Source organism: Podarcis pityusensis (genome assembly GCF_964106645.2).
Source record: "Podarcis pityusensis genome assembly, chromosome: 14".
Classification (NCBI taxonomy): Eukaryota; Metazoa; Chordata; class Lepidosauria; order Squamata; family Lacertidae; genus Podarcis; species Podarcis pityusensis.
The window spans coordinates 6,072,661-6,099,955 of NC_138039.1; the positions used below are offsets into that span (position 1 = coordinate 6,072,661).

Below are 27,295 nucleotides of genomic sequence, written 5' to 3' on the forward strand. Positions count from 1 at the left end.
TGCAACTCCTGAGCCAAGGAGATAGGTAGCTATAAAGTACTACCTTTAGAAGACATCTGAAGACAGCCCTGTATTGGGAAGTTTTAAAATGTTTAATGCTTTATTATGTTTTTATTCATGTTGGAATCCGCCCAGAGTGGCTGGGGCAACCCAGTCAGATGGGTGGGATACTAATACTAATACTAATACTACAGAATGGATGTCCCTATTTTCATTGGATAAATGTTGGAGGGTATGGGATCAGGCTGCGCTGCGCAGCTGACCTTGCTCGGCTGTCTTTTTTGCAGTGGGCGAAGCGGCCCAATTGAGGAGGTGTTTCCTACCCCTGGGTTTACTTCCAGCGCAAGGAGGGAGGTGGTGGGGCAGGGCCAGATTTAGGTTGTTTGCTATTGACACTGTCTTTAAAGGTATTTATCCTTGCCAGGACCGGATTTAGGTTTGATGAGGCCCTAAACTACTGAAGGTAATGGGGCCCATTATATGTCCAGCTGTCCTTTGTCAACAACAAATTGTCGCTGTTTTTTGTGTTGAATATATGCTCTATGGTAATTTGTGAACCTAATAGCTATCCAAAGCCATTTGCACATAACAAAGTATGTATTTTATCAAAGTATTTGTTGAACTGAAATACAATTAAGAAGTATATTTTTTGGAGCCCCCAAGAGAGGGGGGCCCTAAGCTATAGCTTGTTTAGCTTATACGTAAATCCGGCACTGCTGGGGAGAGACCCCGGGGGGGGGGGGGGGGACACAGGCGATCCCATGCGAGGAGCTGGTGGCGCGCGCTTCCCGGCCGGCGCTGGAAACATGCCGCTGCTGCGAGGCGGCGCTTGGAGCTGCCGGGAGCGCAAGTACCAACCCCCTCCCCACCCGCAGCTCCTCCCGCGGGCGATGGGAAGGAGAACCGGAGCACTGCCGGGTTGGGCTGCTCTGCCGGCGCCTCGGGAGGAGGGCGAGAGAGCGGCTCCCGCGGCTCGGCTGCAACCCAGAGGCGCGCGCACCGGAGCGCCAAGCCGCGCCCGGCCACCCCCTGCGCTGCGGAAGCACCTCGAGGACGCGGCGGCGCCCCACGAAGCGCCCTTGTCCGTCGCAAAGGGGAAGAGGAGAAGGAAGCCCGTGCGGATCTTGCGCGGGACGAGCGTAACGCACGCGGACCCGCGCCCACCTTCGTTTCCTAAGCGCCACCCTGCCGCTGCTTTTGCGCAGCCGGCCCGGGAGCCCTCGCCTCGCCTCGCCGCCCTCTCCATCTCCTCTCCCGGGGCTCCTCTTTGGCTGCAAATCGGGGCGAGGAAGCAAGAAGGGAGCGGCAGGACTCCGTGCTGCAGCGGCAATAATTGCACCAATAATAGCAATTATCTGCGGGTTTGGCGGACCTCGTGGGGTCCCCAAATCCGTGCGCCGCAGAGAGACAGAAAACCTGGCGTGATGCAGCAGTTGCAGAAAAGGAGGCTGGGGATTTGGGAGCACAGCGACGAGGAAACCGTGATCCGGCGCCCTTCCCCGGTTTTTTAAGAGAGAGATCCCGCCCTTCTCCATGCTAGCCATGAGCAGCTTCTTCTTGCACCCGCGGCCAGCCCTGCGCGGCTGCTGCGCTCCTTTCCTGGCCTCGGGCGCCGGCTGTTTTGCGCACTGCAGCAGACGCAGCGCTTCTTCGCGCTGCGCCCCCGGCCGCCGCCGGCGCCTGCGGGTCTTGGTGGACATGGACGGGGTGCTGGCGGATTTCGAGGGGGGCTTCCTGAAGAAGTTCAGAGCCAAGTATCCGGAGAAGCCCTACATCTCCTTGGAGGACCGCAGGGGGTTCTGGGTCTCGGAGCAGTATGGGCAGCTGGAATCGGAGCTGAGTGTGAGTCAGTGGCCTTGTTGTTGTTGTTGTTGTTGTTGTTGTTGTTGTTGTTGTCATCAGCATAATGTCAGTAAAGGCAGCTTGCAGATTACAAGAGGACAGATCTCTGCCCCGAGGGGCTTACCATATATAACTAGACGCAAGGAACGGAAAGGGAATTGCAGCTGGAGTAAAATGAAGGAAATTAGCATCAACACTAGCCATGGTGCCTTGCAAAGTACAAAAATACAAATCTCCACCCCAAGGGGCTTGCAGTATATAATTAAACAGAAGGGAGACCAGAGAGAAGCAGAAAGGGAAATGCAGCTGGAATAAAACAAATGAAATTTGATGTTGTTGTTTGTTGGATTTGTTATCTACCATTCACAGTAAGGTTCCAGGGCAGGTTACCACTATTTTATATTGAAACAAATTACAGTGGTACCTCAGGTTACAGACGCTTCAGGTTACAGACTCCGCTAACCCAGAACTAGTACCTCGCGTTAAGAACTTTGCTTCAGGATGAGAACAGAAATCGGGCAGCGGGAGGCCCCATTAGCTAAAGTGGTACCTCAGGTTAAGAACAGTTTCAGGAACGAATTAAGTTCTTAACCAGAGGTACCACTGTATAGTGGTAGGAATACTGTTGTGGTTTTGAAACTTATTAATCACTTGTTACCTAAAAGGTCTCCGAGCAACTTACATGTAAAACATACCGGGGTAATGCCATTAAAAACATGATGCCTTAAGGAGGAGGGAGGAAGAAACACAAAACATTAACATTTTGTACAACATTTCCAAAAAGAAAAAAAAAGGATGGATCCTGAAAATATCGCTATGTACACATTACAGGCTTACCACACAGCTAGGTTGTTCTTTTTGTCAGTTTGGATTGAAGCTGGTTTGCTGGGGAAATTCATCAAAACACAGTATTTCACAAATAAATGACAGGATGGGTACGGATTGTGGCCGTGTCGTGTGTACTGGCAGCTCACTGGGTACAGAATAGCCTGGAATGTGTACAGATATTTATCTCGTGTGTCAAAGCCTAGGTTAGGTCAATTGTGTCTTCAGCACACCAAGGAAACGATACAATGAAGGTGCCAGGCACATCTCTGTGGACAGGGAATTCCACATCCCAAAAGCTGCCACAAAGCAGCATGCCCTCTTCTGGGCCGCTGCTGCCATCCTGAGTTTCTACAGGCGATGGATAGAACTACCAAGATCCTAATACCCAGGAGAGTCTGTGGGGAAGGAGGCCACCTTGAGATATTTGGGGCCCAAGTCATTTAGAGCTTTGAACCCTAAAATGTGAGGCGGTTTTAGTGTAGTGTGACTGGTTTGACAGCGCTGTGTGCCAGCACTTCAACAATGATGTGTGAGAGGCAAGGGGGGGCGCCAAATTTTAGTGCCACACAGAGCACTGCTGAAATTTGGGAATCCAAATTCTGCCACTGGCTCCTTGAACTGGGCCTGAAAACCAACTTGAACACAGTTTTGAAACAGGGGTTATATGAATAGGAACCCAGGGCAAAAATCTGGCTGTTGCATTTTGGACCAGTTGAAATTTCGAAGTCTTCTTCGAAATAGAAATAAATAAATACCCATTTGTTTACAGTAGTAGATAATAACAAGCACTTTTAAATAGGCAAAGTCACCTCCAAGGCTTTTTTATTATTATTAATGCTTACAACAGCCCTATAAGGTAGGCTACTGTTATCCACCTGTTGCATAGAGTGGAAATGAGGCTGGCAGGTAAGTAAGTGCCTTGGAATTGAACCCAAGTTTCAGGCCTGTTCTCCATCTACTGCACAATCCCGTCTCTGTGTTTTTATTAATGACAAAAGTCTGAGCGTGTTCAAAGTCCACAAGGTTGCAAACTCCATCGAGTAGCTAACTCTGACCTGGGCCTGGGCAGAGCGATTCTATTCCCTCTTGCTGCTATTGGTTTAACTGATCGGATAAGCGGGGAGGACTGGGCAGGCTGGCGAGGGGGTAAACTACAACCCCCAGAATTCTTTGAGGAAAGTCAGGTGTTGAAAATGTGCTCCGTATGCAGCCCTTATTCAAATGTTGCTGCTCAAGCTGTTCTCGTGGATTCTGTTGTGCAGGAGAGCAGCCAAGAGGGCAGCAGACTTAACAGGCTAATGTTCTCCCCTCCCCAACCTTCTCGCTCCAAACCTCTTTGCAGGAAAAGGCAATTGGCATTTGGGAGTCAAAGAACTTCTTCCTGGAACTGGATCCACTCCCAGGGGCCGTGGAAGCCGTCAAGCAGATGGCCGAGTTAAAAGAGTGAGTATGTTTGGCGGAATTTGCAAGGGAGAAGCTTCCCCACTGCAGACACACCCCTGCTCTTCCACCAGCCGGGCTTCTTCCTTTCTTTTCATTACAGTCATACCTCGGGTTGAAGTAGCTTCAAGTTAAGTATTTTCGGGTTGCTGAAGCCCCGCAATGCGCCCGTCACGATGCCCATGGCGCAGCCCAGACCCGTCACTCGCCCGCCGGCCTCTCCGTCCATGGCCGTGCCATGGATGTTTACCTCAGCTGTGGGCAGCGCAGCTTCAGACTGGCTGCAGGAACTTCCTGCAGCCAATCTGAAGCTGCGCCAGTGTCGCCTCCTGCCCAGATCCGTCCACAGCTTCGGGTTGGCTACAGGAGCTTCCTGCAGCCAATCTGAAGCTGCGCCAGCATCGCTGCCCTCCCAGAAGCCGTGCCAGCATCGCGAAAGTCAGTCCCTGCATGGCGAGGCGTCCGCAGTGTGTGGGGACTGACCAGGCGGGCGGCAGGGTCCGCGGACCGGATTTATGAGCCTGGGGGGCCGCATCTGGGCCTTACTTTTCCGACCCCTGGTCTAAGTGGTCCGACTCCATCTGAGGCAGCCTTTGCTTATATCTATGCAGATCACACCTGAGATATTATTTTTTTTGCAGGAAGGCCAGAATCCATACAGGATGAATAAATGCAAATGTGGATTATTTTTTCTTCTTCTCCACTGTCTCTTTCCTTCCCTCCTTCACCTTCTCTCTTTTCTGTCATGGTAGGACCGATGTGTTCATATGCACCAGTCCCATCAAGAAGTATCGGTATTGCCCGTACGAAAAGGTAACGGGTATATTATTTTTATTACTATTTCTTCATTTAGACATTTCGTAGCCAGCCTTTCAATTGAAAGGATTCCCAGAGCAGAGGACAGTGACGAAATTCAGAATCTTTCCAACGGGAACACCCTCCTACGTGCAGTCTGGAGAGGCAGGAACTAAGCCGTGTGTTTTGACCGCCTTCTGAAAACCCATCTGTTTAGCCAGGCTTTCCCTGGCTGGAAATTGCCAATACATTTCCTGGGTTTTCCTGGCATTAAATGTTCATTAAAACTAGTGGTAAAAGCAGACTTTGAAAAACAGGAGGCATAAGAGAATGATCAAAATATAGGCAACATCAACAGTTTTAAAAGCAACAATTAATTTTATGTCTGGAGGTGCTCACAGAACAAAAAACGGTTTCTAGCCGGTGTCAAAAACAACACAACGAAGACCCCTGCCTAATATTAATGGCTGCAATTTTATAGTACGTTTTATATAAACTGCTTAGAGAGGGTCCGTATTTTAAGCGGTATATAATTATTGCTGAGAAGTAAGTGAAATTAAGAACGAAAATAAAGTGATCAAATTTGCAGTGAAACTCCGGGGAGACAGCATGGGGCCAGGAGAGGGCATTAAAGTGAAGAATAAAGCAGAACTCTCCACAAAAAGACTGATATGAAAAGCCAATTTAAAGGCACGGACTCCTGGATCAGCCTCAAAGCAGTGGGGAGCTGGTTCCATAATTGCACCAAGTGCAAGACTGCAGTCAAATTTTGTGCAGACACCCAGCCCATCTGGAGTCTTCCAAGTCTTGGCTCAAAGTTAAGCTCCACTTCCCTCTCCCTGCTTCCCCATAATGGGGTTTATTTTGGGGTTTTTTTTGTCATTGTGGTTTGCTGGTCATGCCGGTGCCAGTTCCATCCTCCTCACACCCTCTGCCCACAAACTCTTTTCTTCCGCTGTTTCCTTTTCCACTTTCCAGTACGCCTGGGTGGAGAAGCACTTGGGCCAAGAGTTTCTGGAGCAGATCGTCCTCACCCGAGATAAGACGGTGGTCTCTGGCGACCTGCTGATCGACGACAGGCCTGATATAATAGGTGAAGGGGTTGTCCCAAGGGAAAGGGCATCAGGGGCTGGTGGGTGGGTGGAAGTGCAAGGCAGTGAAGGCCCCAACAGCCCTTCAACATTGGCACATACTGTGCTTATTTATTAGAATTTGTATACCAGAGCTTGGACAACAGTAGTTAGGCTATCCCTGTCCAGATAAGGGCACAGCTGGATGACCAGCCCAAGCTGATGGAAGGCACTCTGTGCCACCGAGGCCACCTCAGCCTCAAGCAACAGCAGTGGACCCAGAGGTCTCCCCAAGCTACGTACTCACTCCTTCAGAGGGAGTGTAACTCCACCAAGAGCAGGCAACCTCCCATCCATCCGGTCTAGGGAACCACCCACTAACAGTGTCTCAGCCTTATCTGGATTGAGCTTCAGTTTGTATCTTCCTATAGACATAAAAAGTAAGGCTGTCATCACGCAACTCCCATTTTAGGACTGCATCGCAATCCTGGATTCGCATGAAGTCAGGGCAAGGGTGGAGGGGGAGTGAAAAAGAAGCAGGATTTCAAATGATGGTTTTAAACAACAGCAGGAGTTTAAATGGAGCAGGGATTGTTGGCAGGCAGGGACGTGAAGGAGCTGTGAGAATATCAGTTTTTTGCTTTTAGGCAATTCTTCTGTTTGTCACAACAAACATAATCCAGCCACTCCTGAGGCTACAGCCACTTACCTGGGATTAAGCCCCATTAAACGCAATGGGACTTACATCCAAGTAGGCATGTTTAGATCACATTGCTCCCAGCTGCAGGTATCTGTTGGCTAGTACACTATATGGCTCCCTGCCCGTTGCTACCGTAGTAAATAAGCAAAGTCGCTTACTACAGACTTTGGGGTTTACAGGCATAAAGCACACACAGGGCTATGTCTACCCTGCAGAAATTCAAAATTCTGCTTCGAGGACAGAAACAAAACCTGAAACCTATACAAGCCCTGCAGACTGGAGCGCAGACCTCTGTTAGTGGTTTTTGAGACTTCGCCAGCCAATCTTTACACCCATGAGGGCTATAAACTTCTCTTCCCTTTATGTTCCCCACTATTAGATTCCATAGAGCAGTGAGGTGACAGATTTTTTTCAAAAAAACCCAAACCCACAGACAGGCATTATTCAGTTTAAAAAGGTCCTGAGTTGCCTTCTTCTCTTTGCCTTCCAGGAGCTGAGAAGAGTCCAAACTGGGAGCACATCCTCTTCACGGCCTGCCACAACAAGCACCTCCAGCTGCCTCCTCTTCGTCGGAGGCTGCACTCGTGGACCGACGACTGGAAGGCCATCTTGGATAGCAAGCGGGCATTGTAGAGCTCGTTGGGAGAGTCTCCTCGACGTGCCCGGCGAGGGGCCAGAATCCGTGGTGCAGGCCCGAAAACCACATCTTGGCCCCGTGGGGAGAAGCAGGAAAAAACATGTCTTTGGTTTCAGCTATGGAGCCAGAGACGAGGGCAGGCTTCCCAAGAAAAAGGAGCTTGGCCATGCTGCTAGAGCCATCACAAAGCTGGGCCACCAAAGGACCTTTGACAAGCACCCTTCCTGGGTCTGGCTTGGCCTAGTCCAAAGGACGTCTTATCCCAAAGGAAGGCCCAGCCAGGGGTGTTCACCACCCACCAAGCACTGTTTAGATTTATATCTGGTTTCCGTAAAGATGGCCGCCATCTTCAACGTCCTCTCCCAATCTTGGACACGCCTCTGTTTCCAGGACTGAAATTTCGTCTGCTTCGGCAGGACGTTGAAATGAGCTGAGGGGCAGGCCGGTCTGGGAGCCACTTCAAAATCCAACATGTGTGTGTGTGTGTGTGTGAACTGTGGTAGCTCACTTGCAAGGGGGAAAGCTTGGGTTGGGGAACCAGTCACCGGCCCAAACATTGTTGGACTCCATTTCCCATCATCCTTGGTCGTGCTAGCTGGGGATGATGAGAGTTGGAGTCCGTCAACATCTGGAGGGCCACAGTTTCCCTACCCTTACTCCCAGAAACATCCTCTCTGTCGTAGCGTTTGATGGTTCAAGATGGCGGCTGGTCGACAAACTCAGGTTTCTGAGTTGAGACCTGGTTCCATCCAAGTTCTCCTTTGGGCTCTTGGTGTAAGCCAAAGCGACTGCCCTTCTAACGTAAGAAGGCCTGTGGAATCTCAGGTTGGGCGAGGAGGCCTCAGTTCTCACAAATGGCAAGAGAGGAGGTCAACCACGTTATTTTTCGCAGATAGACTCACAAGACTGAATGGACTTCATACCCCACCAAATATCCCTCCAGGTAGAAGAATAGTATGCCAGGGAGAAATATTCTAGCCTGCTGGCTTTCTATACAGAGGAATTTTTATTTTATTTTTTGGGCAGGAGAACACTGCAATGTGAGGTCCATATCCTGAAACAGATATGGCAGCCCATGAGCAGGTGTACCATTTCGCACTCGCTGCCCATAGGAGCAAGGTCTGAGTTTCGCCTTGGAAGGAACTTTCTGGAACGTTTGCAGTATATGTAGCTCTTTGGCTAGTGTCTCAGTCAAGTGACACTGGACAGAGGTCTTCCGTCATGAGACGCTCTCATTCCCTCCCGACACACGGCAGCTAAAAAGCTTGTGACAGCACACAAGGAAGAAAGCTTTATTGTTCCCGGAAGACGAAAGCCAAAAGGATTCCCCCTCAAGCTGAAATTGGGCAAATGGTCAGAATTCATTTGGCTTCATGAATCTGCAATATTTTGCAATTTCTGTTTTTGAAATCTGTTTGAGTCTTTTACAAAACAAGAAAGGAAGGAAAGATTCGCTGGTCAATGTATTTTAAAGGCAGCCCTTTCAAGTTTTCAATTCCGTGCTTCGACGCTGTCCTCTTGTTTCCATTCTCCCGGTTCAAAACCCCCAAATTCAGCAGCTTTCCTAAACAGTCATGTTGAGAAATAAAACTGACAGAATTAGAATCGGTTTGGATTTCTGCAGTGCTGATTCAAGCTAGGAAAATGTGCTCTTCTGGGCGTCTTTTGGGGAACAGGTGGAGGCAAATCATAGAATCATATAGTTGTAGAGTTGGAAGGGACCCCGAGGGTCATCTAGTCCAACCCCATGCAATGCAGAAATCTTCTGCCCAGTGTGGGGCTCAAACCCACGATTCTGAAATTAAGAGACTCATGCGCAACCAACTGAGCTACCCCAACAGTTGTCAGCTGGCAAATGAATGGAAATCTACCCTTTCTACAGTAGGCTAATTTCTACAAAACACACACTCCTCTGTTTTCCATCCAGACGATCCAAGAGTCCTGTATTGTTTTCCATCTTTCCTCTCAGGCGGGGATGGGGAACCGTTTTCTGGCTGAGGGCCACATTCCCTTCTGACCACCCTTTCAAGGGCCACATGCTAGCGGTGGCAGAGCAATAAATATGAACGTTACCCTTGTATGGTAAGCCGGTTCCTGCCTATCCTCACACAACTCTGTACACCCAGGTGGCTAAGAGCCATCATCTGAGTCAAGGACACATTCCAGCCAGGCAGAAACTCTCAATGAGGGTGTGGGGCGGAGCTGGGGAGGATGTGACCTGCAGAGAGGGGGGTATGGTTTGGGGAGAGTCCCACGGGATAGATAGAGAAGTCCAGAGGGCCATGTTTGCCCCTTCCCCCCGGTTTTAGAGTCTCCATCCCTGATAGATCTTCACGAAGGGACAGTCAAACTAGTAGGGCAGCAGAATTCCAGGGCTCCCAGTCCAATCTGGATAATCCTTTAAGGGTTAGGAGGACAGGACCCGCTTCCCAATTCTCACACCCCGTTTTTCTAATTTTCACCATTTTTTTCCCCTAGGGACGTTGGGGAATTCTGGCGGTTAATAGAAACGGGAGCAGAAATTGCCAACGTTCACTTATTAGCCTCTTATCCGCAACAGAAATCGATCCAGCAAATATGCTGCGGCTGTCGCTTTCGGTTTGCAGATGCTATGTAATTGGTCACATACACACACGTTTGCATTGTGTTTCCTTTGCACTGAAATGAATGTGGTGGAGTTATTATTTCATTATTTATTAAATTTGTATGTCACCCTTCCATCTGTAGATTTCAACACAGTGGAACCTTGGTTTTCGAACTTAATCCATTCCGGAAGACTGTTCGGCTTCCGAAAAGTTTGAAAACCGAGGATCAATGGGATAGCTGCAAAGTCAACAGGGGGAAATGAAAAATGTGGCTCGGAAGCTGTTCGGCTTCCGAAAATCGTTTGAAAACTGGAGCAGTTACTTCCAGGTTTTCAGGAGCCGAAACGTTCCAAAATGGAGGAGTTCAGGAACCAAAGTTTGACTGTACACAATATAAAACAGACAAAATAATGCAGCAAGAAAGGAATTTGCAGAATTGATGATGTAATGATGACATTGTTTAAGGCGCAATGTAATTTCAGCACAGCAGACATCGAGACGACTGTTTCTTTGGGCAGAAGGTGAATTGCAGCAGAACAGAAAGAGTACTGCATGTGACACGAATACAGGGTGGAGCAGAAAGCAACGCCTTCTTACACCCCTACTTTCTGTTAGCCGCTACTCTCTCTCCACATATATGAATGAACAAACGTGACCATTCACTTCTATGGAGCTAGGGTGAAGGGGCTCCCCTTAGACTCTGGAGAAGAGGCAGCATGATAGAAGTTTATAGAATTTTGCATGGCATGGAGAAAGCAGAAACAGAAATGCATTTCTCATAAGACTAGGAGTCGTGGGCATCCAAGTGAGCTGAATAATAATAATAATAATAATAATATTATAATAATAATAATAATAATAATAATAATAATAATAAATTTTATTTATATCCCGCCCTCCCCAGCCGAAGCCGGGCTCAGGGCAGCTAACAACAATAAAACAGTACAAAAGTACAGCATAAACAACAGTCTAAAATCATTCGTTATAAAATTAATTAATTCAAGCCACTGGCAACTATTGGGCCAGAGCTCCGCGAAGATTGCCGAGGGAGGGAGTCAGGCTGTGCCCTGGCCAAAGGCCTGGTGGAACAGCTCTGTCTTGCAGGCCCTGCGGAAAGATGTCAAGTCCCGCAGGGCCCTGGTCTCTTGTGACAGAGTGTTCCACCAGATCGGAGCCACAGCCGAAAAAGCCCTGGCTCTAGTTGAGGCCAGCCTAACTTCTCTGTGGCCTGGGACCTTCAAGATGTTTTTATTCGAAGACCGTAAGTTTCTCTGTGGGGCATACCAGGAGAGGCGGTCCCGTAGGTAATTTATTACTTATACCCCGCCCATCTGGCTGGGTTTCCCCAGCCACTCTGGGCAGCTTCCAACAAAATATTAAAATACAGTCATGCCTCAAACATTAAAAGCTTCCTTAAACGGCTGCCTTCAGATGTCTAAAAGTCTGGTAGTTGTTCTCTTTGACATCTGGTGGGAGGGCGTTCCACAGGGTGGGTGCCACTACCGAGAAGGCCCTCTGCCTGGTTCCCTTTAACTTGGCTTCTCGGAGTGAGGGCAGCTGTCTACCAGCTCCATCAGGCACGCAGGCTGAGACCCTACGTGCCCGCAGACTGTCTCGCCAGAGTGGCACTGCCAGAAGGCCCTTAGAGCTGGACCTCACTGTCTGGGCAGAATGATGGGGGTGGAGACGCTCCTTCAGGTATACTGGACCGAGGCCGTTTAGGGCTTTAAAGGTCAGCACCAACACTTTGAATTGTGTTCGGAAACGTACTGGGAGCCAATATAGGTCTTTCAAGACCAGTGTTATGTGGTCTCGGCGGCCGCTCCCAGTCACCAGTTTAGCTGCCGCACGCTGAATTAGTCACCTTCAAAGGTAGCCACACGTAGAGCGCATGGCAGTAGTCCAAGCAGGAGATAACCAGAGCATACACCACTCTGGCGAGACAGTCCATGAGCAGGTAGGGTCTCAGCCTGCATACCAGATGGAGCTGCCCTGGACACAGAATTGACCTGTGCCTCAATGGACAGCTGTGAGTCCAGAATGACTCCCAGGCTGCGCACCTGGTCCTTCAGGGGCACAGTTACCCCATTCAGGACCAGGGAGTTCTCCACACCTGCCCGCCTCCTGTCCCCCAAGAACAGTACTTCTGTCTTGTCAGGATTCAACCTCAATCTGTTAGCCACCATCCATCCTCCAACCGCCTCCAGACACTCACACAGGACCTTCACCACCTTCACTGGTTCTGATTTGAAAAGAGGTAGAGCTGGGTATCATCCGCATATTGATGGAACATGAATGTTGGGAAATTCAGGACAGATTGAAAAAAATACTTCATACAGGTCAAAGTCCCTGTGTGGCTTTTCCCCGATCCCAAAGTCAGCCACCAGAGGGCAATATGTGCAAAGACATCATTTACTTTCTCACCCTGTTTGCATGAGCATTTTTCTGATAAGTCTTCCAGCTTCCATGGATTTTTTTAAAAGGCACAAATCCCCAAAGTACTTGTTGTTTTCCTAGTTACACACTGTCAGGCAAACAGTACATTGCTTCCAAGATCGTTTTACTATAGAAAGTACAGCTTAAGGGAGGGGAAAGGTTGAATAAGGGCCCTTGTTGGTATAACGGCAGCAGCTCATGTTTGTTGGCAAAGGACCATGCTGAACTGCTAAAGGGACCCGGGTGGCGCTGTAGTCTAAACCACTGAGTCTCTTGGGTTTGCCGATTGGAAGGTCGGCGGTTCGAATCTCTGCCATGGGGTGAGCACCCGTTGCTCTGCCCCAGCTCCTGCCAACCTAGCAGTTTGAAAGCACACCAGTGTGAGTAGATAAATAGGTATCACTACGGCAGGAAGGTAAGCAGTATTTCTGTGCTTTCTGGTTTCCGTCATGGTGTTCCATTGCACCAGAAGTGGTTTAGTCATGCTGGCTACATGACCCAGAAAGCTGTCTGTGGACAAACGCCGGCTCCCTCGGCCTGAAGCGAGATGAGCGCTGCAACCCCATAGTTGCCTTTGGCTGGACTTAACTGTCCAGGGGTCCTTTACCTTTCTTTTACCTAAGTTGAACTGCTACCTGGTCCATTTGTAAGAATCCAATGAGTGGCTGCTGTACTCAAGTTGTTTTCTCAGAGCTAGTACCATTTGCTGGAAGCGTGAGGAGGGGAGAGACCTGTGGTGTTCAGACCTTGCTTTTGGGCACCCCCCATGGGCCTCTGATTGGCCACTGTGAGACCAGGATCGCGAAGCAGATGGGCCCATGGGCCTGATCCAAAAGGCTCTTCTTCAGTTCTTCTGTTGGTGATGCAGTTCCTCTGCTGACAGTGCATAAACGCATCATGCGGATCGCCAAGTCGACGCTTGTTGACTCACAGCTGAATGTATAACCCGATTATATCCACCGTGATGATCTTTGATAGGTGATGACTCAGTCACACGCAAAGAGTCAAAAAGATTCACCGAGCAATGACTGGGTATGTATGAACTGGTACAGTGGTACCTCAGGTTAAGTACTTAATTCGTTCTGGAGGTCCATTCTTAACCTGAAACTGTTCTTAACCTGAAGCACCACTTTAGCTAATGGCGCTTCCTGCTGCTGCCACGCTGCCGGAGCCCAATTTCTGTTCTTATCCTGAAGCAAAGTTCTTAACCTGAAGCACTAATTCTAGGTTAGGGGAGTGTGTAACCTGAAGCGTATGTAACCTGAAGCGTATGTAACCTGAAGCGTATGTAACCTGAGGTACCACTGTATGCTCAATCCTCGTGACAGAGAATTCAAGGGGTGAGTGCCAACAGTGAATGTTTGGAGGATGGGTGAGTATATGCCTGCGCTGCCCAGGGCGGGCGCGCTCCCGAGGAGGGTGTGGCGCGGAGGGTGCCCTCCCAGGCACGGGATAGCCGCTCGGGTGCTCGGAGTGGTGCGCATGCCCTGCAGCCAGGGGCGGAGTGAGCCACCCATGCCGGACATTCAGCTCGCCACCCACCCACGACTCCCAAGTCTCCCCCAAGCTGCCAAAACAAAGGGGGGAGGGGGGAATGCTGCCGGCAAAGCGGCGTAGCTCCCCCCTTACTCTGTCGGCTTGGGGTAGGCTTGGGAGTTGCAGACGAGCTACGCGCCCAATGTCACCCGCCTCCGTCAGGGCACCAGGGGCAGTCCGCCTCCACCCCCCTTCCTACGCCCCTGGGTTGAATCCTGACAAGACAGAAGTACTGTTTTGGGGGGACACGGTGTGGGCGGGTTTCGGGACTCCCTGGTCCTGAATGGGGTAACTGTGCCCCTGAAAGACCAGGTGCACAGCCTGGAAGTCATTCTGGACTCAGAGCTGTCCATGGAGGTGCAGGTCAATTCTGTGTCCAGGGCAGCTGTCTACCAGCTCCATCTGGTACGCAGGCTGAGACCCTACCTGCCCGAGGACTGTCTCGCCAGAGTGGTGCATGCTCTAGTTATCTCCCGCTTGGGCTACTGCAATGCGCTCTACGTGGGGCTGCCTTTGAAGGTGACCCGGAAACTGCAACTAATTCAGCATGTGGCAAGTAGACTGGTGACTGAGGTTCGCAGAAGTACAAAACTTAACGAAACAAAACCTCCTTAAAGCCCCCAAAACAGTCCAATGAGGGCTAAGGATGCTCAGTAACCATCACTCTATTGATAAAGAAAAATAGAAAATGTGGTGGAGGAGGAATGGAATGGAGTATCCTGGAGATGGGTATGACTGGATGGAGGGAGCTCTTCCAACAAACCCTTTTAAGTGGAGATCTTTCCCAGTCTGCATCTGTACTGGAATTGTTTGTAAGATGGTTTTATTTTTACTGTTTCATCGAATGTCGTTTGCTGCCCTGGGCTCCATTGGGAAGAAAGGTCAGATTTTCATAACAGTACTATAACTCTGAACAGGAGCACTCCTGCTAGGAGGTGAGGGTGTGCTGCAACATTTAGTTGCAGGTCTCGCTTGCTTCCACCTATTCATTAGCTTGCAAGAACAAAGAAAAAAGGCCTTGCATCCTCTTCGTGCCTGAAAGGAATCCCATATCCCTCCGGTAGGTGGTGCTACATGTATATATAGTGTCACCATGTAGTCAAGTCCTGCAGAACAAAAGTTCTGGAGCAGAAAGTGGTTGTCATCCTTTCTAACCCACATGGGGGCGGTAGCATTCCAGCAATTGGAGGCCTAAAGATCTGGTTCTCTAAGGGGATCAGAGTAGCATCCAAGGGCCAACGAGAGAGACCAAAGCAAATAAGAAGTAGGGAAGGGGGACAAATTTGGTTTCAGTTCAAATTTTAGTGAGAAGTTACCTATTTTGCACTTTCCAATACAATGCAAGAATGGAAATACAGCCCTCCTTCAAAATTTTTCACTTCTCTGAATTTCGAGGTGCAGTTCTACGTTGAAATCATGTGTGCACAAATGCATATTTTAAGAGAGAGTGCACCTAATGCACAGATTAGGTGAAAACAAGGCACGAGCATGCATTCTATTAAGGAAATTTGCTTGTATGTGTGTGTGTTAGGCAAAACTGCATGCAAGCATTGTGCATGAAGAGAAATGCTGACAAATTTTCACGAGGACTTCTTTTAATTGCAGATTGATGCATAAATGTGGAGAACTGAATTTAAAATTAAAAACCAAAATTGACAAATTCATCTGTTCCAGGTGAGGGGGACTTTGAGTTCTCATAGAGACCCTCTGGCAAGAAAGCTACTTTCGGATCTAACACAGCCTTCAGCCACCCACCTATGATTTGCTGTTGCCCTTTAATCTTCCCTAACTTTCTAGTTAGCCTAGGGCTTGCCGATTGGAAGGTCAGTGGTTCAAATTCCCATGACGGGATGAGCTCCCGTTGCTCTGTCCCTACTCCTGCCAGCCTAGCAGTTCGAAAGCATGTCAAGTGCAAGTAGATAAATAGGTACCGCTCCGGCGGGAAGGTAAATGGCATTTCCGTGCGCTGCTCTGGTTCGCCAGAAGCGGCTTAGTCATGCTGGCCACATGACCCGGAAGCTGTACGCCGGCTCCCTCTGCCAATAAAGCGAGATGAGCGCCGCAACCCCAGAATTGTCCGTGACTGGACTTAACTGTCAGGGGTCCTTTACCGTTACCTTTTAAAACTTTCTAGTGCCCTCCTCCTTTTTGTGGATGCCCTTCTAGCAGGGGCGTAGCGTGGGGGCTGCCGGAGGGGCCGTGGCCCAGGGCAGGGATTTTTCAGGGCGTGAAGCAGGCACCCCCCACGCAGGCATCCAATGCATACCCCAGTCCAGAGATCCTCTCCTGGCATTGGAGGAACCAACATTTGTGGAGAGGAGTACCCTGATGGGTTGAACTGGGGGAACTGGCGTGGGGGTGCCTGGTTTGCACCTGACAAGTGCCACGTTGGGTGGCCGAGATCCCTATGGGGCTGGGCAGGTGGTGCATCACATCCCTGCTTGTCTCCAGTGCAGTGCAGGGTCACTCAGGCAGTGTGGCAAGGGCTGGGGTTCCGTGGTGGGCTCCTTCACCCTCCGCGCTCCACGCCCTGGCATGTGTGCACACCTCCAGCACTGACCCGTCCTGCTGCAGCCTCGCCACTTGCCCTTATGCTCAGTTTATTGATGTGTTTGCTGGGCCGGGGGGTAACCTGTGAAACGCAGTCCAGAATCTGAAAGTTCCACTGGGATTCAGTCCGACAGGGCCAAGGCAGGGCACGAGACAGGAAACCAGGCAAGGACAGGTACAGGATCTCAGGCAGGATCTAGCATACAGCAACCTGGGGCGGGGTCCGACAACCTTTTATCTTTGTTGGGGTAACGGCCAGTCCTGATCCCCCGATGACTCACTTCCCTGTTTCGCCCGAAGGCGAGCCCTCCTCCTGCGAGTACTTAGGTCTCTTCTTCTCTCAGACCTGAGTCTCTGCAGCTCGGGAGACATCGGTGGGTTACTAGACCCAGGGGCTGCCTCAGCCTCCCCTGTCCCAGGGGAGCAGCTGTAAGTGATGGCCCAGCTGAAGGCAAAGAGGTCATCCCCACCTCTGGAGCCAGGGCAGGCTCAGGCCCCTGACTCGGCGCAGCTGGTGTTTGTTGCAGGGGAACCTGTGCAGACTGGGACTCTTCAGGATTAGGCCTCAGACTTGGTTCAGATGATGCCTGAGGCAAAGGATCTGGTGCAGACTGAGTCTCCTCTGGTTCTGAGTCCAAGCCCTAGTCCCAGGCCATCACAATGTACACAATAATCCTCAAACACAGGATTAGCTGCTTTGGTTTTAAACCCACAAATCTCCCTTCTACGGCAGAGATATCAAAAGCACAGGGGCCCATCTTTCTTTCCATGTGGTCACACCATTCCCAGCATACAAAAAACCCGAAAACCTAGAGGGTGATTGCTTGAATCTGTGCTTCATTCGTGATTCTGTTGCTGTGTCTAAAATCACAATGGCTGCAATCTTACGCATAAAACTTATGCAACTGCTACTGAACTCAATGGGACTTCCTTCTGAAGAGGTGAGCATAGGCTTACTCTATAAATGACACCTGTATTGCAGACATCTCTTGGGGGAAAAGAAGACTCTTACGAAGCACGTCTGTGCAAAGGAAATTCGCAAAGGCTCCTGTGATTTATGGCCCTGGTATTTTCCCTTTCCTTGCTCCAGACAGTAGATGCACCCAGAGGTTTGTAAGCCCTCTTGTCCTTCCTTACCCCCAAAGACACACACAAACTCCTTTTATTTTTATTTTTTCCACGCATCCGCAGCCTGCAGCCAGCCAAATTTCAAGTAGGGAAACTTTGGAGTGGTTTGACGTCAAGGAGAGTTTGGTCAGCTTTGTCCCTTTGCTGGGGAAACAGTGCCCTTGGATTTTCAAATCCTCGGCTGCTGAATTAAATTGGCAGAGTTCTAGGGCTGTCTGAAAGAAGGGGTTGTTTTCGCCCTTCAGCCAGAGCCAGGGAGCTGGACGGACATTTAATTGAGCTTGGTTATGTCTCAGTGGCATTTTGTTCTTATAAACACCAGCACCGATGGGGTGGATAAGGGGAAACTATCAAAATGCAGCTAAGAGCCTCCATTTTATTTATTTATGCACTATTCCCTAATGCTCTCACCTTAAGTTTTGGATGCGATGTGTCCTGATGTTTTGGACACCGTGTCCAGTTCTTGTTGCCTCACTTCAAACAACGTATTGCGAAGTTGGAAAAGGTTCAGAAAATAAGGCAACCATAAACATAAAGGGGATGAAGCGACTCCCATCTGAGAAGAGGTCGTAGTGTTCAGGACTTTTGAGTTCAGAGAAAAGGCAAGGAAGAAACGACATGTGAAGAGTTTATAAAATTATGCATGGCATAGAGAAAGTTTTGACTCCCTCACTAGAACTCATAGACATTCAATGAAGCTGAATGTTGGGAGAGACTATAAGACACCGGTCCTGAAAGGCCTACATTGGCTCCCAGTATGTTTCCAAGCAGAAGAGTTTGGATTTGATATCCCGCTTTATCACTACCCTAAAAGCGGCTAACACTCTCCTTTCCCTTCCTCCCCCACAACAAACACTGTGAGGTGAGTGGGGCTGAGAGACTTCAGAGAAGTGTGACTAGCCCAAGGTCACCCAGCAGCTGCATGTGGAGGAGCGGAGACGCGAACCTGGTTCACCAGATTACGAGTCCACTGCTCTTAACCACTATACCATGCTGGCTCTCTTCAAAGTGCTGGTGCTGACCTTTAAAGCCCTAAACGGCCTTGGCCCAGTATACCTGAAGGAGCGTCTCCACCCCCATCATCCAGCCCAGACACTGAGGTCCACCTCCAAGGGCCTTCTGGCAGTTCCCTTAAAGGGAGATGGAAAAGGTTTCTCTCAATATTTTCTGTGCTTAGAACTCTGTACCTAAGAAAGGTTGCTCTCAAATATTATCTGCAGTAAATTCCTGTGCTAATCCTGTGCTAATCTTACTTCTGCAAATTTTGGCCAGACAGTTAGCACACCGCCAGTGACTGCTTGCAAAATTTGGCTGACAGGTCAAAAGTTCGTTTCCTGCCTAGCCAGCTAGCAAGAAACCGCTGCTGTTAGCAATAACTAACCAGACCTGCTAAATTTGGCTGGCGGGTCAAAAGTGCAGATTTAACCAGGCCTGCTAAAGAGGCCCCTTTTCCTGTCTTATGCTTACTAATGCAAAGATGAGAAAAGACACGTGTACAAAGGAGAGGGGAGGAATGTTTAGCAAGCAATAAAATGTGTTTAGCAAGCAAAATAGAAAGACAGGAATGTTTAGCAAGCAATAAAATGTGTTTAGCAAGCAATATAGATGTGCCATGTAAGGGAATAATTTGAGAAGGTATGGGAGGGGGGAAGAGTGCTCAGAGAGTATAAGAAAGTTTGCTGAAGTGTCTTGCTTTACAGCCAGTATATTTTCAGGAGCTATCCAGCTGGTTGTCTCTGTGTACAGATATTGTCTCTGTGCACAGATTTCAATAAACTTTTTCTCCAAAGAAGATTTTGCTTTCCTGGTACTTTTGTTCCCTCCAAGGTCCGGGGATGGCGTGGCTGATGGATCCCTAGGTAAATAAGGCTTCATTTCTTTGGGGGCTCGTCCGGGATTAGCCCTCTCCCCAATACGGACCGGAGGGCCAGGCTCAACCAAGGTGAACAGCTCAGCAGCGTTTGCAGGCTCCCGTGCGCACCCCACCTGTTTCGTGGGGGGAGCCAGCCACACTGTCCTGCAGTGGAGACATCTTGTTGAGGGAGAAAAACAAAGAGGACGGCGCCGAGGGGACAGGTCCGCAGCGGAAAAAGGTAAGCCCAAGGGAAAGGGCGTGGGCCCCCAAGGAAAAGGGGGGCGAGGTCTGATCAGCCTCACCTGGTTGGGCAGTAGAGTGCCAGCCACCAGGAATAAGGGGATTGGTTGCGCAGTAGAGTGCCAGCCACCAGGAATAAGGGGATTGGTTGTGCAGGAGAGTGCCACCAGCAAAAATTTGGAACAGAAGAAGGAGGGAAAATTATTTTGGTGTGTTTTGTGTATTGCATGCTGAAATTATTTTGGTGTGTTTAGTGTGTTACATGTTGAAATTATATTGGTGTGTTTTGTATGTTGTATGTTGCATGTCAAGATACTCTAGTGGCTGAATTGTCAAGTGTGGGCCAGGGCTTAGTGTCCCCTTGGCCGAGCGATTGTAGGTCTGTTGTGTGTGAAGTATCTGGAAGAAATGGGTTCTGGCCAAAGTAAAAGTACCCCTTTGAAATGCTTTTGGGGATTCAAGCTGATGAGAGGGGAGGATGAGGACATTGTGTAAATTAGATTGGCCCACCCCAAAATAACAAATTGGCCGTCCATCAGGACCCTTGATTTGCAACTCATTAATCCATTATATCAGAACATTTTGAATGTCCACCCTGATCAAATCCCCTACATTTCCACATGGAAGACCAATGTGGAACAGAACCCCCCCCCCCTCCTGGCTGAAGTCATGCTGCCAAAAAGTCTCAGGCAGCCGTATCTGCTCAGTCAGGAAGACAGGAGGACAACCCCCCAGTCCTCCAGGATTCAGAGAGGGAAGAAGATAAAAGTTTTGATGCCCCACCACCTCATGCCCCAGCAACAGCCCTGGCACCACCCCCGCCACAGGGAACAGATGGCCCAGCCCCCAATCCCGTGGACAATGCATTGGTAGACCTGGGCGAGGATGGAGAAAGGGAGGAACGAGAAGAGGATGGTGAGGATGAGGAATTTGTAAAAAGATTAGTTAAGTTGATAGGTGATAATAAGAACAGGCAGAACGTTTGAGAAAGTATGTGGAACCTTATGCAGGAGAAGTGGACGTCAGTCCCCATATGTTAAAAACAGCGGGATGTGTAGGGGAACAGAGAAGAAAGTGGCAGAAAGAGTGGGGAAGGCAGTGAAAAGAGTGACCCTCCATAGGGCACATGAAGCACAGGAAAAGGGCGCGGCCAGAGTGATGCCTCTCCATAGAGTGTATGACCCTCCGGCCCCCGCGGGACCTAACGGGGTGGTGCCCAATAGAACTTATACAGTTCAACATGTCCCCTTCTCTAGTGCAGATGTTTGTAATTGGAGGAACCAAAACCCTTCATTTGAAGAAAACCCTGCCAAAATCATTAAGCTGTTTGAGGGAATTTTTTTTAAAAACATACAACCCCACTTTTTATGATGTGCAATATTTGATGGATGCCCTGCTAGCTACAGAGGAGGATAGGCGAATTCATGCTGAAGCCCGAGCACACATGAGAGCGCAGGGGGCAGGAGATCAAGCTGTTGCAACAGGATATCCTGAAACTACACTGAATTGGGATTATCAGACCATTGAAGGGCAAAATACCCTCACCACTTATCGCCAGAATGTCTTAAATGGCATGAGGAGGGCAGCCAGAAAACTCACCAACTTTGTGGAGGCCAGAGAAATAGTGCAAGGAACAGAGGAGGCCCCTGGAGCCTACTTAAAGAAGCTGAAGGAAGCCTACCGCCAGTATATCCATGCCCCTATCATAAAAACTGCCTTTGTAGCCCAAGCAGCGCCCGATACTTGCCGAAAAATCCAGATGGGCCACACCCTGAAATGGATGTTAGAAAATAGCCCAAACCACTTATAATCAGAGAGAGGAAGAGGCCCAGAAGAAAAAAGGAGAAGTACCAGGCAAAGAAGTTGATGGCCCTGAAGACGGGAGGTCCACCGTTAGAAGAAGAAGAGGAGGGCGAGGCCGCTTAGGAAAGAGTCAGCGTGCCATCTGCCGAAAGGCACCTATTTCCTCTCCCAGGCTAAAATGAGGAAATGTCAGATGCTACTACATCCGCGTTAGAAATTCCAAGTCACCACAACCCTCAACCCAGCTGCCCTATTACCGGTAGGAGTAGGTGAGGAGCCCACGCATGACTGCATTGAAGTAATGGATGAGGTGTATTCTAGCAGGCCTGACCTTAAAGATGAAGCAGACCCCCAGTGGCCATCATGGTTTATGGATGGAAGCAGCTTCATTGAGGCTGGACACCGGAAGGCAGGTTATGCAGTGGTAGCCCTGGAAGACCAGGTGATCGAAGCAAAGTCACTCCCGCCTGGAACATCGGCCCAGCTGGCAGAGCTAACTGCGCTTACCAGAGCCCTGAGCCTGGCAAAGGGACAGAAGATAAACATTTATACAGATTCTAAGTATGCATTCCTGACTTTACATGCCCATGGAGCCTTATGGAAAGAAAGAGGTTTGCTTACCTCCAGAGGAAGCCAGGTGGCCCACCCACAAGCCTTGTTGAACCTTCTGGATGCTGTATGGGAGCCCGAGGCAGTGGCAGTTATCCATTGTTATGGACACAAGACTGGACCAGGAGAAGTGGCCAGAGGAAACCGATTGGCAGACAGAGTGGCCAAGGAAGCAGCCCAAGAACTGGCCCCCGCCTCGGTTATTGGAGCACTGGTCCCGGAAGAAATTTTAAGCACCACTGACAAGCCAGCTTATACGAAGCAGGAAAGGGACACTGCAGACGCTCAGGAACTGACATTGTCCAAAGAAGGATGGTACCTTACCCCTGATGACAGGATATGGATTCCAGAGTCCCTTTCCCGGCAGGTTACTCAGAGATACCATGATTCAACCCACATAGGACCAGATGCTACAACCAAGCAGCTGGAGAAATGCTTCTATATAGCCCACCTCTACCAACTGGCAGCCCAGATTTCCAGGAAATGCCTGCTGTGTCAAAAGAATAATCCCAGAGCCGGACCACTGGCTCCCCCAGGGATTCAGCATAGTGGAACTGCACCTATGGAAGATCTTGTCGTGGACTTTACTGAATTACCCCGTTGTGGACTACACCGCTACCTGCTGGTGGCAGTGTGCACCTACACCGGATGGGCCGAAGCATGGCCAACAAAGACTGAAAAGGCATTTGAAGTAACCAGGTGCCTGCTTAGGGAAATCATCCCTCGCTATGGATTGCCAAGGTCCATAGGATCTGACAATGGACCAGCATTTGTTCATGCAGTCCTACAGGGACTGGCAAAAGCGCTCCAGATCAACTGGAAGCTGCATACTGCTTATAGACCCCAGAGTTCTGGAAAGGTAGAGAGAATGAACAGGACTCTAAAGAATCAGCTGTCCAAGCTGACACAGGAAACCGGGTCTAATTGGGTGACCATGTTGCCCTTGGCATTACTCAGGGTCCGCAGTCTCCCGTCAAAGCGAACCCACCTGTCACCCTTTGAAATTGTGCTTGGGAGACCGGTCCCATATGTCAGAATGTTGTCCCCACATGCTGGTCAGGATATGCAATTGAATAATTAAGTCCAGATATTCTTCCGAGTTTTCTTTTGTCTCGACAGGTGGACCCAGGCTCGCAACCCCTGTGTGTTGGCTGCATCAGTTCGAGCCAGGTGATGAAGTGTGGGTAAACGATTGGGCACGGACGCAGCTACAACCGTGCTGGAACCTTATACCGTCCTGCTCTCCACACCCACCGCCGTGAAACTCGCCGGCATCACCCCTTGGGTCCACCACACCAGAGTGACCACTATAGATTGAACTGTGCAGTTAAATCCTGATTAACCCCTTCGGCTGACCATCTCCAGACCCTCCGCTGATGACCGCTCTGCTGATATCACACCGGAAGCTGATATCTCAACGCACAGCTGAAGAAATGGATGGGAGGGACGCCCGCGGGCAGCGTCCCCAACGTGAAAACCCGTGCCGGGACTGATCCAGGAAGTCCACCAGGACATTTAATACTTTCATAAGGACTTTCTCTTTTCCTTTTTTTTCTGTTATATTCTGTATTGATTTGCTCTATGCCCCACAGCCCTGACCCTACCGAGCCATACCGCCCTTACTGGCCTGCTGGCCTCTGCTACGACTGGTTCGTCTTGCCGGTGGTAAGAGATGGCGTGCTCATTGACTACTGGAAACAGGGGTTTGATGAGGTTACTATACCAACCTCATCTGATGGACCAGGTTCTAATCTTAATCCAGGCGTTAGATGGGACGGAACTTATCTTAATGCAAGTATTGCAGGGGTGGGAGCCTTAACCAGGTGTGCATTGAAATTGCTAAACAAGTGCCAGTAAGAATTGCCACCCCAAGATTTCAGCTTCCATATGCTCTGGTCAGTAGGGAGGCAGCACGAGAGTTCAATCCACCCAACAGGGTTAGTATGGTGATAGGCCCAATAATGCTTCTATTGCTTTTTTGCTTTTGTATTCCCTGCTTGATGCAATGCTTGCAGAATATGATGGGAAAGATCATGTCTCGCATGATGGGACCTCGCGTGATTGCTGTAATGAGAGAATATAGACCCCTACCCCAGAACGAATCTAAGTAATAGATTGTTCAAAAGAAGAGGAGGGAGTAAAGGGAGATGGAAAAGGTTTCTCTCAATATTTTCTGTGCTTAGAACTCTGTACCTAAGAAAGGTTGCTCTCAAATATTATCTGCAGTAAATTCCTGTGCTAATCCTGTGCTAATCTTACTTCTGCAAATTTTGGCCAGACAGTTAGCACACCGCCAGTGACTGCTTGCAAAATTTGGCTGACAGGTCAAAAGTTCGTTTCCTGCCTAGCCAGCTAGCAAGAAACCGCTGCTGTTAGCAATAACTAACCAGACCTGCTAAATTTGGCTGGCGGGTCAAAAGTGCAGATTTAACCAGGCCTGCTAAAGAGGCCCCTTTTCCTGTCTTATGCTTACTAATGCAAAGATGAGAAAAGACACGTGTACAAAGGAGAGGGGAGGAATGTTTAGCAAGCAATAAAATGTGTTTAGCAAGCAAAATAGAAAGACAGGAATGTTTAGCAAGCAATAAAATGTGTTTAGCAAGCAATATAGATGTGCCATGTAAGGGAATAATTTGAGAAGGTATGGGAGGGGGGAAGAGTGCTCAGAGAGTATAAGAAAGTTTGCTGAAGTGTCTTGCTTTACAGCCAGTATATTTTCAGGAGCTATCCAGCTGGTTGTCTCTGTGTACAGATATTGTCTCTGTGCACAGATTTCAATAAACTTTTTCTCCAAAGAAGATTTTGCTTTCCTGGTACTTTTGTTCCCTCCAAGGTCCGGGGATGGCGTGGCTGATGGATCCCTAGGTAAATAAGGCTTCACCCTCACTGTGAGAAGTGAAGCTAGAGGGAACCAGGCAGAGGGCTTTCTCGGTAGTGGCGCCCGCCCTGTGGAACGCCCTCCCATCAGATGTCAAGGCAATAAGCAACTATCTGAATTTTAGAAGATATCTGAAGGCAGCCCTGTTTATGGAAGTTTTTAAAGTCTGATGTTTTATTGTGCTTTTAGTTCTGTTGGGAGGCACCCAGAGTGGCTGGGGGAACCCAGCCAGATAGGTGGGGTATTGAAATATACTCAGAGTCGCAAAGTGATTTCATGCTCTTTATTCAGCTCATAGTGGTGAGGAGGAATGAATGAATGTCCCCTCACAGTATCTGCTTCATATACATTATTTACACAATGGGCTGCACATGATTGGCTAATTCTGGAATTCTACTGTAAGCCAATCAGGTTGTTGATTCACTTCTATCTGGAGCAGGATTGGGTGGTTCCTGCCAACCAATCATACTGCTGCATTGTTCTAGGACCAATCAGACTGCTGCATTCTGAATCCTATTGTTCTAGGACCAATCAGACTGCTGCCTTTTGGATCCTATTGTTCTAGGACCAATCTGACTGCTGCCTTTTGGATCCTATTGTTCTAGGACCAATCAGACTGCTGCAGTTGGATCCTATTCAACTCAGTACATAACAGGTATAAATAATTTCTTCTTCTTCTTCTTCTTCTTCTTCTTCTTCTTCTTCTTCTTCTTCTTCTTCTTCTTCTTCTCGGATAAAAGAAAGGACATTTCCACACAGCACATAGTTAAGCTATGGAACTCACTCCCACAAGACACAGTGAAGGCCGCTAGATCTTGAAAAGAGGAGTGGACAGACTCATAATGGCTATGCTTTGTCTCCATGGTTCAAGACAATAAATGCTTCTCAATACCAGTTGCTGGAAACCGCAGGAGGGAAGGCTTCCTCTTGTGCTCAGATTCTGCTTGCTGATTTCCCACAGGCATCTGCTTGGCCACTGTGAGGACAGAATGCAGCCCTAGACGGGCCACTGGCCTGCATGTTCTTATGATGGCATTGCCAACTGTATTTTGGCAGGCTAAAGCATTGGGGTTTTTCTAAGTTTAGGGAGGGGTGGTGCATAAGGATGGCAGATTGAGATGGGCAAATCTTTCAGTTTTGATTTCTCAGTTTTCTACTTGTTAAGTTCAGATCCCCACATTTCTAAATCCTTTTGAGAATTTATTAAAAACAAGTCGTCGTGAGTATCCTGCAGCCTTTTCATGCAAACATTGTCCAGTATACAAACCCTTTCATGCAAGTTTGCCTAATATGTTCCCAAAGCAATATTCTTTAATATAATGCATTCTTGTACGTTATCTTCACTATTGTCTTCGTTTTATTGCAAACCTTTCCTTAATATATGCATTTTCGTACACATTCCTTGGCTGGAGAACTGCAGTTTCAGAGAAGTGCGGATTCTGAAGGCTAGCTTTAGTTTGCATGCTGCTCCAGCTAGTGCAAATTAGAAAGAGGTTTGCCTATCAATGTGAACAGAAATGAATTTCTTCCCAATTTCTGGTGGGGACCAGCAGTCTCCAGGCTGTGGGAAACTTGGTATAGCTAGATCCAATTTTGCAACTCCCAAGAGAGCTTTTACATTTGAGTTGTGCTTTGCGAGAGAGATAGTTTGCAAAATGAAATTTATTCACAGACTTTTACAAATCGAATAATGTACACTCTTAACACTGCCTTCCCCAAATCAGGTACCTTTCAGATGTCGTTAGACTCCAACTCCCATCAGCCCCAGCTCACATAGCCAACAGTCAGCAATAATGGGAGCTGGAGTCCAATGACATCTGAAGCAAAGATCTTCTCACAGTGCTGCGCATGTGAGCCAAGCTCCTTCATTTAAAAGCTAGAGAGGAACAATAGATCCCCGTTTCAGATTTAGCTATGTTTTGTATATATAAATATACACTCATAAAATGAAAGAACAGTAAACAATAATGATATAAAGCCACAGAAGCTTTACTTACAAGCCAACTTTGTGCTTGAACCTTTATTTCTGATGTTTTGCAAATATCTCTTATGCAACTTGGTTTATATGCTTTCGTTTCTACTTCCGTCCAAAAAGGAGCTTGTGAATTTGGTGGCTGATCCATCAGATGCATACTCAATAAACAGGAACTATAATAATAAATATAATAATATTTTTTTATTTATACCCCGCCCTTCCCGGTTTAGGAAACAGGGCTCAGGGCGGCTGACAACAAATTTAAAACACTTAATTGATGCAACAAAAAAACAGCATAAAATATAGTATAAAACATGAATAACAATAAATTCAGAATTCAAAAATCAATTTAGGGGGGAAATCCATCCAATAAACATTAGATGATCAC

General features: G+C 48.6%; 1 protein-coding gene across 2 annotated transcripts; it reads left to right on the forward strand.

Moving 5' to 3' along the window:
- The first annotated feature begins 792 nt into the window (after window positions 1-792).
- Window positions 793-8,917, forward strand: NT5M (5',3'-nucleotidase, mitochondrial). Of its 2 annotated transcripts, XM_080981223.1 has the most exons (5): window positions 803-1,842; window positions 4,013-4,113; window positions 4,863-4,923; window positions 5,884-5,998; window positions 7,166-7,441. In XM_080981223.1, the coding sequence occupies exons 1-5, from the start codon at window positions 1,534-1,536 to the stop codon at window positions 7,306-7,308; spliced, it is 729 nt and encodes a 242-aa protein (XP_080837349.1). In that variant the 5' UTR covers window positions 803-1,533; the 3' UTR covers window positions 7,309-7,441. The 2 variants fall into 2 exon arrangements, with proteins under 2 accessions (XP_080837348.1, XP_080837349.1); XM_080981222.1 differs by lacking the exon at window positions 5,884-5,998 and having other exon boundaries at window positions 793-1,842; window positions 7,166-8,917.
- The last annotated feature ends 18,378 nt before the right edge of the window (window positions 8,918-27,295 follow it).

What these genes read in the sequence shown, in the direction of transcription:
- NT5M (XM_080981222.1), top strand. Translation starts at nt 1,534, where the DNA reads ATGCTAGCCATGAGCAGCTTCTTCTTGCACCCGCGGCCAGCCCTGCGC. An exon ending in CAGATGGCCGAGTTAAAAGA is followed by an intron (nt 4,114 to 4,862) that starts GTGAGTATGTTT and finishes CTGTCATGGTAG; the next exon opens with GACCGATGTGTTCATATGCA. An exon ending in GGTATTGCCCGTACGAAAAG is followed by an intron (nt 4,924 to 7,165) that starts GTAACGGGTATA and finishes TTTGCCTTCCAG; the next exon opens with GAGCTGAGAAGAGTCCAAAC.